At 39.0% G+C, this 15,448-nt stretch overlaps 1 protein-coding gene across 2 annotated transcripts in view; it reads right to left on the bottom strand.

Moving 5' to 3' along the window:
- KDM5A (lysine demethylase 5A) overlaps positions 1-15,448 on the bottom strand; it is a 109,239-nt gene that overhangs the window by 44,091 nt on the left and 49,700 nt on the right. For both annotated transcript variants that reach the window (XM_080661401.1, XM_080661402.1), the window contains exons 12-18: positions 14,975-15,137; positions 13,771-13,890; positions 12,072-12,266; positions 4,186-4,367; positions 3,705-3,829; positions 3,105-3,255; positions 1,667-1,781 (exon numbers count right to left, since the gene is read on the bottom strand). In XM_080661401.1, the coding sequence (XP_080517527.1) occupies positions 1,667-1,781; positions 3,105-3,255; positions 3,705-3,829; positions 4,186-4,367; positions 12,072-12,266; positions 13,771-13,890; positions 14,975-15,137 (1,051 nt within the window). The remainder of the gene's footprint in view (positions 1-1,666; positions 1,782-3,104; positions 3,256-3,704; positions 3,830-4,185; positions 4,368-12,071; positions 12,267-13,770; positions 13,891-14,974; positions 15,138-15,448) is intronic.

The following is a 15,448-nucleotide window of genomic DNA, read 5'->3' as shown; positions in this document are numbered from 1 at the left end:
TCATTAAAACACTTTTAGATGCCTTTTAGTCTTCCAAAGGGAAGCAGAGAATATGCAACTGGATAGTCAAGTCTGTGGAAAAGAAGAATGGCAGAGATGGATATTTGGAACTCAACTGAGTATAGGTGATATTTAATGTCAATGTGACTGGACAAATAAGAAGAGATCAAGACCAAGAATAAAAGAAGGGCTGAGCTGCCCAGCTGGTATGACTCAGTGGTTGAGTGTCAACCCATGAACCAGAAGGTCAGAGTTCGATTCCCAGTCGAGGCACATGTCTGGGTTGCTGGTTTGATCCCTGGCCCCTGTCAGGGCACATGCAGGAGGCAACAAAGTGATGTGTTTCTAATATGAGACACATCAGCTCCACTCCCTCCTTCCCTTCTCTCTAAATAGCAATGGAAAAAATAACTTCAGGTGAAGATTTAAAAAAGAACTGAGACTCCTTATATACTCCACAACCAGAAATCAAACCAAGGAGAAGACAATCAGCAAAGAAAACTAAAGAAAAGGAATTCTGAATGAGCTAAGAAAACCAAAGAATACAGTGTCACAGATGTTTAAAGAAGAAAATCTCTCAGGGCCCACCCAGTATAACTCAGTGGATGAGCTTTAGGCCAAGCATCAAAAGGTCACCAGTTCGATTCCTGGTCAGGGCACATGCGCAGGTTGCAGGCTTGATCCCCAGCAGGGGGATGTGCAGGAAGCAGCCAATCAAAGTGATTTTTCTCTCTCATTGATGTTTCTCTCTCTCTCTCCCTCCCCCTTCCTCTCTCTAAAAAAATCAATAGAAACATTTTGTTTTAAATCAAAAGAAAAAAGAAAATCTCTCAGGAAGGAAAGCATGTTTAATTATCAAAATGCTTGTACAAACTGGAGTAAGACAAAAACACTATTGATATGTGATGTCACAATGTTGTTAACCTTGATAAAAAAAAAATGTTTCAGCTATCCTACCCACAGCCAAATCACAAAAAAACACCACAAACTATCAAAAGATTACTAACTGCCCTGACCGGTTTGGCTCAGTGGATAGAGCATTGGCCTGCGGACTGAAGGGTCCCAGGTTCGATTTCGGTCAAGGGCATGTACCTTGGTTGTGGGCATATCCCCAGGACAGGGTGTGCAGGAGGCAGCTGATCGATGTTTCTCTCTCATGGATGTTTCTAACTCTCTATCTCTCTCCCTTCCTCTCTGTAAAAAATCAATAAAATATATTTTTTTAAAAAAAGATTACTAACTGTGCAGAGCGATATATTTGAAATATACTACTTAATATATTTGACTTCATATTATCATTAAACCATCAGAGCCCTGATAATGTCAGAGCTCTGCAATTTTTAAAACTCATGAACTGATATATTCAGGTTATTTTAACTAATTTCTTGCATTTCAATTACATCTAAATTAAATGGGGTTTCTGACCTAAATTTAATACAGAAATAAAATTCTAAACTAGCGTTAATTCCAGAATTTAAAAGTGGGAATTACAGGCTAAGAATGAAACCAAGAGATCCTTACTACCCACTAAAAAAACTTAAATAGCAGCACTTATGTAAGAAAAGAAAGAGAACAAAAAACTAGTCTAGACATACTATTCTGTTTACCCAAAATTGTAGCCCATACTACAAAGGATATTACCCAATTAAAGAATGTAATACTTCACCTTTACTTGTCGAGCTTGGCTGATGACACATGGAAGGCTAAAAAGTTGTTGGACAAAGGCCTTCAATTCTTCCACTGTCAGTTTGGTCCGAGTCCTCCCACAATCAGGGCTCTGCCTGATGTAAAATAATATAGACATAAGTAAGAAAAATTCAGTTATTCTGATATCAAAAGGGCCTCTAATCACTTTATAATTCTCACCAAGCAATCCCAAAATACTATGTTTGACGATTCCACTTGCAATGGTGATGATCACTTCCAAATTAGGTTTTTTAGCTCTATAGTTAATGGCTCAAAGATTCAACTCTCCAAGTTCTAGTTCCTCCAATCTTACAACTACTAAATATTTTAAACAGTCAATAAATTCTTCACAGTAAAATATTAAGTTCACTGATAAAACCGAATGCTCTATCTCAAGAAGCTTAAGATGAGGAACAAGGGCAATTTACCTGGCTTAGGAAACAATAAACCCTCTGAAGCTCATTCACAATTTTGTGTGTATATTTTTCTTTAAAAAGGGGGGTGGGGGGGAGGCTTCTAAGCTTTCACCAGATTCTAAGGGGGTCAGTGACCCAATGACAGGTGAAGATTTGCTGATCAATGTCTCTAAGAAAGGTTTTCTGACAAAATAGTAGATAAAAGGTGCACAATAATTTAAAACCCAACGTAAATTGCTATAGAGAAAGCCATTCAGACACAAGGAATGTGTTAGAATGAATATGAAACACTACAGAAAATGTAACACATATGAATTACATTAAATCAAGGGCAAATTCTTTTGTGATCCTTAATAACAAGCTTTCACTGAATCCCACAAGGTTACCCTTTGCTGCCATCTGCCTTCAGCCTATTGTATTATATATTTATACAAATATTTATTGCACAGCTACTATATGTCAGGCATTGTTCTAAGCACAAGAAGTATAGCAATAAAAAAATATAGCAATGAAAAAACATACATTCTAGTGGATTGGGAAAGAAAGGTGATAGACAATAAATAAAATAAGGAAATTAGTATATCAGGAGGTGACAGGGCTAGGAGAAAAATAAAGCAGAAGGCTGCAATTTTATAAAGGGCTGTCAGAGAAGGCCTCTACAAGAATGTGACATCTGAAAAAGACTTGAAAGAAGTATGGAGACCAGACATCTGGATATCAGGGGAAGAGAACTCAAAGCAGAGTGAAGAGAGGTGTGAAGGCACTAAGCAGGAACACTTCTGGTGTGTATGAACAGTAAATAGAGGAGGGTTGCAAAATGAAGTAAGCAAGAAAGGAAGTAGTAGGAGATAAGATTAGCACATTACTGCAGGAGAGAGGGACATGGACAGAAGAGATTAAAGCTGATGAAGGACCTCAAAAGCAAGTTGAAATTTTGGCTTTTACTCTGAAAAAACAAAACAAAAGGAAACCATTAAAGAATTCAACTCTTCTTAGTCTTACCTGTGTTTCTGTTTTTTGCTCAGAAGCAGTTGAGCCACAGAAGCACAGGTCTCAGCCTCTTTTACAGCATCCTTGAGTTTTCTAAAGAGATCATTCTCTGGGTATTTCCTATCCTCAGCATCTTCCAGCATTACTCGTAATTCAATCAAATCTGTGAAAATAAATAAAAAAGCCATATATTATGACCATGTAGACATAAAAAGTCATTTATAAATCTTAAGTAATCTCTCTTAAGTGAATCATCAACCTATTAGCAAAAACCTACTGCAGCTGTGAGAAAACCTCACTAATGCAATAAAAGCATATTCCTAATTCTTACGATGTCTCTCAGGTAAGGCAATTTTTCTTTCTCAATAAGCCTTTAATGTTAGCCTACTGGTAACAATGGCTCCTCAAAACATACTTAGTATATCTACTGCAAGTTAGTTATCAATCCCATTTTACATCAACTTTTTCACTTAAAGATTCTCAAGTAGAAAATTAAGACTATAATCAACCAACCCGTTAGTCTCAAATATCATACAAAGCCTAAGATTTTTGCTTAATAGAGGAAAAAGACATTTAAAAAGGCCTCTTTCAAAATGACAATTTCAGTGTAACCTTTCTTGTGGTTGAAGTTGGCAGATAATGCTTCAGTAACTCGACTGACCCAAGTGTCATAGGACTGTGCCCTGACTTTCACACCATATAGCAGAGAAGGGAGGTCCTCTAATGGGTAGCGATATCTAAAAACAAAACAAAACAACATGGAAATAAAAACTTCAAAAACCAACAACTTGAAACTAAATTCAATTTTAAGTACAATCAGCTTAAGTAAAGTACAATGGCCAGAGGAATGGGGTCTTGGTACACATAAATAGAAAATCAAAGAAACCACAGATAAAAAACATGTGAAATCAACTGATAAACTAATTTTAGTTGCCCAAGTTTAGGGCCAACTTTAAAGAACTGTTCTCAAAGCAGGAAGGTAGATAGATAAGAAATTACCAGCCCAGACACAGGGGAAGGAATTACAAAGAGCAACATTAATCCTTGGTTTTAAAAGAGGGTAATGGAAGTTTAACAAGAAACTTCTAGATACCTAAGACATTTCTTCTGCATGGGGCAGGGGCACAGATCAGTTGGATGGTACAGACACACAAGCCGCTCAGGATTACAGGAGCACGTGAGAGCAGAGAGAAAACATGTGGTTCTGCATGCTGAACACTGTCGCTCATCATCAGGAACAAGCTCAAACACTTCTTCTTCTGACATCAGGACACCCTGAAATATAATTAATGTCATTAGATCAAGTCTTTCTAGTCTTTCAAGCATCAAAGAACTTACCTTTTAATTTTTTAATTTAATTTTTATCTTTTGATTTGAGAGAGGGGGGAAAGGAAAGCGAGGTGGTGAGAGGGAGAGAAACAACAATTTGTTGTTACACATTTTTATGCATTTATTCAATGGTTGATTCTCATGTGCCCTGACCGGGGATCGAACCCATAACCTTGGTATATTCTTGGGACAACGCTCTAACCAACTGAGCCAACCAGCCAGTGCCTAAATTTTTTCTATGGGTAAATCTCTGACTTAAGATATAAATGTGGGAGGTACAATGGCACTTCATCAAAATACTTTCTAAAAATAATCATTAGTAATTTTTTTAAAGTGAGCAAGACTTAATCTTGGTATTTAAGAATGCACATTTGACTGATACAACTATTTTTAAAAAGCAAGGAAGTTATTACTACAAATGTCAAAACAGTCAGGGAAGTTGTAATTGGGAGACGCTTTTGAGTGGCTGACAAAGTTCTATTTCTTGACCAGAATTGTGATAACAACAAAGTTTACCGTGTAACAACTCATAAAGCCGTATGTTTATGTTCTCTTTAAAATAAGAAAAAAAATTACTGTCCCCATGGACAACACACCTTTGAACCAGATATATTAATCATCTACAATCTGAAAATAATGCTGACATGTACAAACATATGCAAGGATAAAGAAGTATAAAATTACTTAAACTATGCAAATCAAAATATAATCTACTTCAGAAAAGTAGCAAAAAGAAAGTTAACTGCCCTGGCCAGTGTGACTCAGTTGGCTACAGTGTGTCCCATGCACCAGAAGATTGTGGGTTCGATTCCCAGTCGAGTAGTGTACAGGAGGCAACCAATCAATTGGAGATGTTTCTCTCTTTCTCTCTCTCCTTCTCTAATATAAATAGCAATAATAATAATAAAGTTAGCCGAAACCGGTTTGACTCAGTGGATAGAGCGTCAGCCTGCAGACTGAAAGGTCCCGGGTTTGATTCCGGTCAAGGACATGTACCTTGGTTGCGGGCACATCCCCAGTGGGAGGTGTGCAGGAGGCAGCTGATCGATGTTTCTCTCTCATCGATGTTTCTAGCTCTCTATCCCTCTCCCTTCCTCTCTGTGAAATATCAATAAAATATATTTAAAAAAAATAAATAATAAAGTTAATCAGTATGCAGTTTAAGAAAATAAAAACACTTGAAGTGGCATTTTACAAAGACTTCCATTTAATATTTGTAACGGCTCCCTTTATGGCAGGGATGAAGAACCTATTTTCTGTGAAGGGCCATTTGGATATTTTTAACTCCATTCGAGGGCAATGCAAAATTATCAACTTAAAAATCAGCCTGCTATATTTGGTCAAACATTTAATTAACTCACCCCTGAAGCATTGGCAGGGCCAGACCAAATGATTTCTCGGGCCTTACATGGTCCGTGGGTTGGAAGTCCCCACTCCTGCTTTACAATTTCTACTTACTTGTGCAAGGCACTTATAAAACTAACTAGAGGCCCAATGCACAAAATTTTTGCAAGAGTAGGCCTTCGCAGCCCTGGCTGCCTCGGCCACCCTCGCAGCCCCAGCTAAGCCCCAGCTTCATCCAGAAGGTCGTCCAGAAGGTCATCCGGACTGTCATTCCGCTGTTTGACCATTCGGTCGATTTGCATATTACACTTTTATTATAGACTAGAGGCCCGGTGCATGAATTCATGCACAGGTGGGGTCCCTCTGGGTGGCTTGCAGTTGGGCTGAAACCCGCAGTCCAACGCCGCCTGCAGCTCCTACCTGCTGCTCCCGCTCATCCCAGCCCCACTGTACCTGCTACAGGCTCACGCCCAATCAGTCCTGATTGGGAGAAGCTTGCACTGCTGCAGCAGCGCTCACCAGCCATAAGCCCTGGGTCTGGGCTACGGGATCCATCTGAAACCAGCTGACATCCCCCAAGGGGTCCCAGATTGCAAGAGGACACAGGAAAGACTGAGGGACCCCACTGGTGCACGATCGGGCTGGGATGGAACCCCGGGAGGGCTCCAGGGTGTGTCCGGCCTATCTCGCTCAGTCCCAATCGGCCAGACGCCAGCAGCAAGCTAACCTACTGGTTGGAGCATCTACCCCCTGGTGGTCAGTGCACATCATAGCAAGCGGTTGAACAGCCTTAGCATATCATTAGCATATTACGCTTTGTTGGTTGTTCGGTTGTTCTGCCGTTCTATTTGTATATTCCACTGATCATTTATTCACTGGCAAGCACAATCCAGGTCTTTATATATATAAAACAATAGTACACTAAAAAAATAGGTTGATTGCTTAAGAGAGAGGAAGGGGGATACAGAAATGTCAATTTATTGTTCCATTTTTTATGCATTCAATGAGACTAAAAGCTGGTTCTCTAAAAAATTCAATAAAATTGATAAGCTTCTAGCCAGGCCAACTAAGAAAAAAAGAGAACACAAATTACTAAGAACAAAAATGAAAAAGAAGACATCACTACAGATCATGGACAAAAGGATAATAGAGGAATATTATAAACCCTATGCCTATAAATTTTATAACCTAGATGAAGGAGACCAATTCCTTAAAAGACATAAGCTGTCAAAACTCATACAAGAGGAAACAGAAAGATCCAAGATGACAGTGGGTAGGTGGAAACTCACCCCCTCCCAGGACCAAATTGGAATTACAACTAACTTATAGAATAATCAACCTGAATACCCAACTGAACAATAGATGGACAGAAATCTTATAACAAAGGACTTACCAAAGAAGCCATATTGAGACTGGTAGGAAGGGCAGAGACATGAAAAGGGCTGGCCAAGCTCTTAAAACTGGCAGTGGAGACTCCAGAGGGATATCTCGGTTACAAAAGTGTCCCACTGAGAAGCATGGGTCTCAATCCCGTGCTGGGCTCCCCAGCCCAGAGCACCAGAGCTGGGAGGAAGCCCACACATAACATTTGGCTGTGAAAATTGTCAGGCACTCTATCTACCAGTGAGATAAAGGAGTCAGCTAGAGATATAGGCACCCACTTAAAGGGCCAACACACAAAATTTCTATCGCAGCCACTCACCCTGGGCTAAGGCAGAGGGAGGGTGGTGGGTGCAACTCAGACTAGAGTCCTGTGAGGAGAAATTGAGGTTTGTGGATCTTGGGAGAGAGCTGAGGGGACAACCATCATGATCCCTGTACTGAGTCACTCCTTCACATCTCAGACACCATCTTTCTTGACTCCCCTCTTTACAGCATCAACCTGATGGAAAGAAATAGCCCCACCCTCTAGACTCCCTCTTGCCCCACCTGGTGGTGCTCACGCCCTGCTGAGGAATCAGCTGCATGGGCTGGGGTATAGAGGTTTGGCAAACTCAGGGTACCAGTGACTGAGTGGTGAGGTTTTGGGGTCAGGGCCATTTCCCCCCACTTTCCCGTGAACCTGACTGGCGCCTCCCCCTCATGAAAGATCTTCTAGCCCCACCTTCCAGGCTTCAAGTAACCCTACACTATCAACTTCTGGTGGTCCCACCCTGCCAAAGTCTGGGCAGAATCCAGGACAGACTGAGTGGTGTGGCTCTGAGGCATGGGCCATGCCTCCACCTTCTCCCAAGCCCAACCTGTGCTCTCCCTCATGGAAGATGCTCTAACCTCACATTCGAGACTCTTGCTGGCCACACCCTGCTCAGCTCAGGCTCCTAGCTAGGGCCGTATTTCCCTCATCTCTGACTGACCAGTAGAGTCCTCCCTTCACACGGCCAAATCATGGTTTGTTGAGCCTGATAAACTCTGCAGGCCTCACCTTAACAATTTCCTGAGACTCCACCCCACCACAAACTTCTGCGGGCACCCCATGAGTGGCAGCTAGACTTGGTATACCCTGGGACTTTTGCCAAGTGGCTTCAGATACATCACTGAAACCGAATTTGAACCTGAATCAATCTGGTGAACACCACTAGCCCGTACCTGGTGACTCACTGAGAAACTTCCTAATGAAACTCAAGTACCACCAGAGGCTCTTTCAGTGACTGAGCCTAACAGGTAACTGGCAGGTGGAGGCAGGCAGAGGCGAATCTCAGGATGCCCTGAGTGTTTTTGCAGACCTGCCCCAGATGCAGTGCCGGTGGAAACCAGCCTTGGAATGCAGCCTGGTCTTTCCCACACACACACCCAGGCTCAGCTGAGGTAGTCACAAACTGTGGATCACTTTGTAACTCCAAACAGGTTGCCCAGGGCCAGGTTGCACAGGCAGCATCTGACACTGACCTGCACCAGAGACACTCCCAAGAGGTCCCAGAACCAACACACCTAGTGGACAGCTTCAGACACCATCAGAGCAGGATCCAATTAGGTTTCACAAGCTGCAAAGGTAGATCTTGGCAGGCACCACACCCTACTGAGGTGAATTCCACTTAGTGTGGTCAGCACATACACAGCAGCTCGTACACTGTGCTTAAGGTCGATCCTCACACTTGGCCAGCCTAAGGGTCAAACCCACACCAATAGCAACCAAGACTCAATTACAACAGGAGGGTTCACAAAACCACACTATGGACATTTTTGGAGCACCCAACTCACCTGATCAAGGAGACTGTGCCACAGGATCCCACAAGAGACCTACTACAAAAGGTTACCCTACCAAAACTAGGATTACTATGGCCTTGTAGTATAGTTTGATATCAGGTAGCATGATTCTTCCAACTTTGTTCTTTTTCAAGATTACTGTCGCTATTCGGGCTTTTTGTTTTACATACAGTTTTTAAATATTTATTCTAGTTCTGTGAAAAACACCACTGGTATCTTCATAGGAATTGCGTTGAATCCATAAATTGCTTCAGGTAGTATGGACATTTTTATGATCTTCCCTCAAAGATACACAGTCAACTAATAAGCAAACTAGAATAAAGTTAAAAAGACTAACCATACCAAGCATTAGTGAGAATGTAGCATAAGTAGAAATCTCATACACTGCTGGTGGAAATGTAAAGTGAAACAACCACTTTGGAATACAGTTTGGCAGTTTTTACAAAAAAATTAAACACAGCCCAGCTGGTGTGGCTCAGTGGTTGAACATCGACCTATGAACCAGGAGATCACAGTTCAATCCCCAGTCAGGGCATATGCCTGACTGGGTTGCAGGCTTGATCCCCAGTGTGGGGTAGGCAGGAGGCAGCCAATCAAAGATTCTCTCTCATCATTGATGTTTCTAACTCCCTCTCCCTTCCTCTCTGAAATATATAAAAATATATGTGTTTTTTAATTAAACATACACATACCATATGACCCAGCCCTTCCACCACTAGTATTTACCCAAAGAAATGAAAGCATGTCAATATAAAAACCTGTACAGAAATATTCAAAGTTGTGTAATTCATACAGGCAAAAACTGGAAACAAATTGTGGTCCATTCAATGTAATACCCTTGGCAATAAAAAGGTATGCACTACAATGGGGGAAAAAGGGGGACATAAATAACACTTTCAACAATAAAGAATTATTTTTTAAAAAAAGAAAAAAAAATTTTTTTAAGGTATAAACTAGTAATACATGTAACAGCATGGCAAATCTCAAAGTAATTATGCTAAGTGAAAGAAAAGTATAAATTACATAATTCAACTTAGATAAAATGCTTTCAAAAAAGGCAAACTAGCCCTAACTGGTTTGGCTCAGTGGATAGAATGTCGGCCTGCGGACTGAAGGGTCCCAGGTTCGATTCTGGTCAAGGGCATGTACCTTGGTTGCAGGCACAATCCCAGTAGGGAGTGTGCAGGAGGCAGCTGAATCGATGTTTCTCTCTCATCCATGTTTCTAACTCTCTATTCCTCTCCCTTCCTCTCTGTAAAAAAAATCAATAAAATATATATATTTTTTTTAAAAAAAGGCAAACTAAAGAAAGATTACTATTTTCCTAGAAGGGGTGTGAGATGGGACAAAAGGGAAGGATCACAAGGACATAAGGACACTTCTGAAGGTGATATGTTCATTATATTGACTGTGAAAAGGTTTCATTGGTGTGTGTGTGTGTGTGTGTGTATATATATAGTGAGAATGTTGTGTGTGTGTGTGTGTGTGTGTATCTACACTAATAAAAGAGTAAGATGCAAATTGACCGTAACTTTGCGACATCCACCAGCCAATCAGGTGTGAGTATGCAAATTAACCTAGCAAAGATGGTGGGTTAATTTGCATACGCAGGCGCTGAGCGGCCAGGGGCGGGGCGAAACACTTGCGTCATCACCAAGGCGATGACACAGGCATTCCGCACCATCCCAGCCGTTCCGGGCCTCTGGGCAGTATGGGAAGGCGGAAAGGCGGCTCCAGGCTGGAGCAAAGGTGGTGCCAGCAGCCAGGAGAAGGAAGGCCCATTCTTGCACAAATCTTCGTGCATCGGGCCTGCAGTATATATATGGTCAAACTTCAAATTATACACTATAAACAGGTGTTTTTTGCATATCAATTATACCTCAACCAAACTATTTAAAAAATGGAAACATGCCCTGGCCTGTGTGGCTCAATGGACTGTGCACCAAAAGGCTGCCAGTTCGATTCCTGGCAAGGCACATGCCCAGTTTGAGGGCTTGATCCCCAGTGGGGGGTGTGCAGCAGGCAGCCGATCGATATTTCACTCTCACATCAATGTTTCTCTCTCTCTCTTTCCCTTCCTCTTTCTCTTAAAAAAAAAAAAAATTTATATATATATATATATATATATATATATATATATATACACACACACACATATATATATACACACACACACACACACACATATATATATATTTTAATATGGAAACAGAATCAGTAGAGAAAGTTGGCTGTGCAGGAGCAGAAGGAAGCATGTCATAAATCCAATAAGACTAGCTATGAAGGGAGTTTTTAGAATGGGTCAAGATGATGCTGAAGACAGATATTTTCCCATATATTTACCATTTCAATGTGATAAATGTTTAGTTTATTCTAAGCATTCAAAATCCAACTCTTGGTTACTCATTAAATTACTTGGAGCGGTGGGGGGGGGGGGAGGGAGTGGAGGGGAGGAGGGGTGACAGATTAATTTACAAATTCTATTTCTGGTGCTTGACAGTCTGAAATCACATAAATATAACTTTCATTCAATTACAAAGCTCAGAGACAAAAGAATGATTTGAACTTTCTTGTTTAAAGAAATAATACTATATGTAGGAGATTTTTTTCATGTAGATTTTAAATTTTTCATTTTTAATCCTCACCCAAGAATGTGCTTATTGATTTTAGGTGGGGGGGGGGGTGAGAGAGAAAGAAACATCAACATGACAGAGAAACATCCGCTGGCTGCCTACCTAGGTATGTGCTCTGATTGGAAATCAAACCTGCAACCTTTTGGTATATGGGACAACATTCCAACCAACTGAGCCACAATGGCCATGGCTATGTAGGATATATATACATATATATATATATATATATATATATATATATATATATATATACACACACACACACACACACACAGATGAGGACATAAAGATTCTTAAACTTTATCAACTTGAAGAAACCAAAATGGCAAGTATAAAAAGATGAAACATTTCCCAAACTAGTGATTTTTGTGCTCAACTTCTAAAGAGATCAAAGATAAAATGAACTTTTTTTATGGGTTCAATTTTTTTCTATTTCATAAACAATATCAAGTACAGGATATGTGCTCACCATTTGTACAACAGACTCCCTTAATCGTGTCTCTTCTTCAGTCATCAGAGTCAATTCTTTGCACACCATTGCAGCCAACCCCACATCTAAGCATTCTGGATCTGCTGCCATTTTGAAAATGAGTTCCTCATGTGAAAAAACACAATGGCGCCTTAGCCGTCGGTAATGATTGACACACTGACGCCCAATGGGTAACTGAAAACAAGACAAGATTCTCAAATTAAATTACTTGCTTATAGCATATTCCAGAATAGAACCATTATTTACCCTCCAGATCCTCTTTTTTATTATAAAGACAACAGAATAACAAACTCCATTTGAACATTTATATCACAGCCTTCTTCTAAAGAGTAACAAGAGCTTTCACGTATATAATTTCACATGTGTGGTTTTATTAAGTAAATCTTAGCATCTTTACATACATTGGTCCAGTGAAATTTAAAAAGCTGCCCAAGGTCAAATAACAATAAAAGTAAGCAAATTAGCCAAGCCGGTGTGGCTCAGTGGTTGAGCATCAACACATGAACCAGGAGGTCACGGTTCGATCCCTAGTAGGGGGCTTACACGAGGCAGCCAATCAATGATATTTCTCTCTCCTCATGTTTCTATCTCTTCCTTCCTCTCTCTCCCTAAAATCAATAGAAACATTTTTTTAAAGCAAATTAAAGGCAGAAACCATCTCTAATCTCTGAATCATCTCCATTGCTCACCCTATACCTAACCAAGGAGCAAGTAAATCATAAACAGTCAGTTAAGTGTTAGCTGAATTTTTTAAATAGAGCTCAAACCCAAGACAAAGTCCTCAATTTGGTCTTGCTCTTGCTGCTTCCTAAGTCTAATAAGAAAGAAGTTTAAAATACTAGATCAAATAAGATTATTCATTATATCATTTCATTCACTAGTCAAGGAAACAAAAATGATTAATCATGAAATTTAGTAAATTAAGGTATCCACAGAAAGTATAAGATCCAATATTACTAAAGAATATCCTCCAAAATGTTGAGAGGTGATAGAAAATTAACATCACTAAGAAAATCAAAGTCAAAAAGACTGTATTATAAATTTCCAGTCTTTCCCCAACCAACATGACATAACTATAACTGAATATTTTTTATAATTCCTTGTACAAAAACAAAATAGCAATTACTGGCATTATCATTTACAAAGAAGTTCAGGCCATAGAGCTCTCAACATTACAGTTACTCTTTAAAGTAATTTTTTTTAAAAGGGAATAAAGAAACATTAAATGGCAGGGAGAATAAAAACACCAAATTGTCCACCAGAAGAAAATAATAAAGGAATATTTAAAAATAAAAGCATAGAACTAGATATTTGAAAATATAGTAGAATTCTTAAGAAGATCTGGTCATCTTTATAAAATCCCAAAGTGCTCAGAGAAAGCAAAGACTTAAGGAACCATATTCTCTCAGAAAAGAGAAATTCAGAAAATATAAACTGACAATTTAAAATTAAAACAGAATGGGGAAAATAATGAATAAATAAGAACTATGAAATCTTCCAAATAAAAACCATAATGGAAACTCTAACTGAACTTTTTAAATTAGCACAGCCACTCCAGACTCTACTGAAATATTCATGAACCCTCCCCCGCCCCCCGCCACCTAAGGAAATATGGCAACCAGATGCATTTTCCAGGGATGTTAGTAGACGTACAACAGCTACTTGCTATAGAACAGACCCAGTCAGCAGTACAGAAGTTCACAGCTTCAGCAAAGTTGTATCCCTGATTAAATCCAGAATGATAGGCACGAGGAAAAGTCACAACAAACTCTCCAGCACACTGATTGGTCCTGTACACCTAAATGCAAATTCAAAACAGTGGTACAAAACAAAATAAAAACAACAAAAAAGGGAGACAGATTTGATCAGTCAGTTTCAGAAACATTTTCTAAAATTGAAAATAATAAACAATTAACCTACACACACTAGAAAAAAATACCAGGTTTAAGAAGCAGCCAGAATTTCACCTTCTTAAAGTAATCACTGATAACAAAATTATAATAATTCATGACAAAAATTAGCAGCCAAAAGAAATTCTCAAAGAGAAAATGTTACTCTCACTAAGCTACTATTTTCCAGTAACTTGATAAAATTTTACATTTAAGAGGATTAATTGCTTTTATTCTTATGTTGTAAATAGAGGTAAAGCATAGAACTTCCTCCTACTCTTGGATAATTTTTTGGAACTGGACTAATTGATTAGGTCATATTAATATGGAGATATCCCCAAAATCAGTTTTTCTAAATCTCACTTCGTTTTATAATACTATGTTATCTTTTTAAAAGTCCCTGATTCTAATATAAATTCACTCATAAGGACAAAGTAACACTCCCACTAATCTAGTCTCATTAAGGTCTGATGAATATTTGACTGTATGTAACAAATTTATCAAATTTATACTTTATCAGGTGCTAGTAGCTTAAATTTAATAATTTTCAAAACTAAGTTGAAAAGTAGAAAAGATATTATGTGTTTACTTTATCATATCATGTAGAAAACAAAGCTGTGAAATCTTTATATGAAATACCATATCCAAAAAAATAAGCATTCGTTACTAGAACTACCACTTAAAATATTTAAACTTTGGTTAAATATAGATAATAAAGAATATAAGATTTTTGCTAAAACCAGGATACAATTGTTTACTGAGAACAGAAAACTATTTTAATAGATAGCTATACATAAAGCATAATTAATACTTTAAAATACCCTTTTCTCAATCCAATAGATGTTGTTCCCTTCAGAGTACAAATTCTAATTTAGCCAGAGGATGACATGATCTTTTACTTCCAGTTATAAAACAAAGCACTGCAACTCTACTAATCAAAAGCTAAAATAACTTTAAATTTAAAATACTAAAGGGAGACACAAAAAGACTCACAGGCACACCATGCTCCATTAATACATTGGGGTTCATGATGGTGACTAACTGATGTAGAAGATCAGGCTGAGATTCAAATAACTCAGGAGCCAGCTCCCTCATCACCTCCTCCAGTTGTTCTGCAGCATGAGATGGCACACCATACCATGTCTTTGGCTCCCCCCTAGCAAGAGAAATTAACTGTTTAGCCAGGTAGAGCATAGTGCCAATAAGGCCAGGGTCTCTGATTCAAATCCACTAAATTATAATTAACTGTCTTAGTTTATGGCCACAGACTATAAGCCATGAATCCTGGCAACCATCTCATAAACCTGTGCTATTTTTCATAATAGATACACACTTAACACTGTTAAAAAAGTGATTCCAAAACATATGAACTCTTTTTTTTTAAATATATTTTATTGATTTTTTTATAGAGAGGAAGGGAGAGGGATAGAGAGTTAGAAACATAGATGACAGAGAAACATCCATCAG

Source organism: Plecotus auritus, assembly GCF_963455305.1.
Source record: "Plecotus auritus genome assembly, chromosome: 3".
Taxonomy (NCBI): Eukaryota; Metazoa; Chordata; class Mammalia; order Chiroptera; family Vespertilionidae; genus Plecotus; species Plecotus auritus.
Note: the sequence above shows the minus strand (reverse complement) of the source record. Positions and strands in the feature narration are given on the sequence as shown.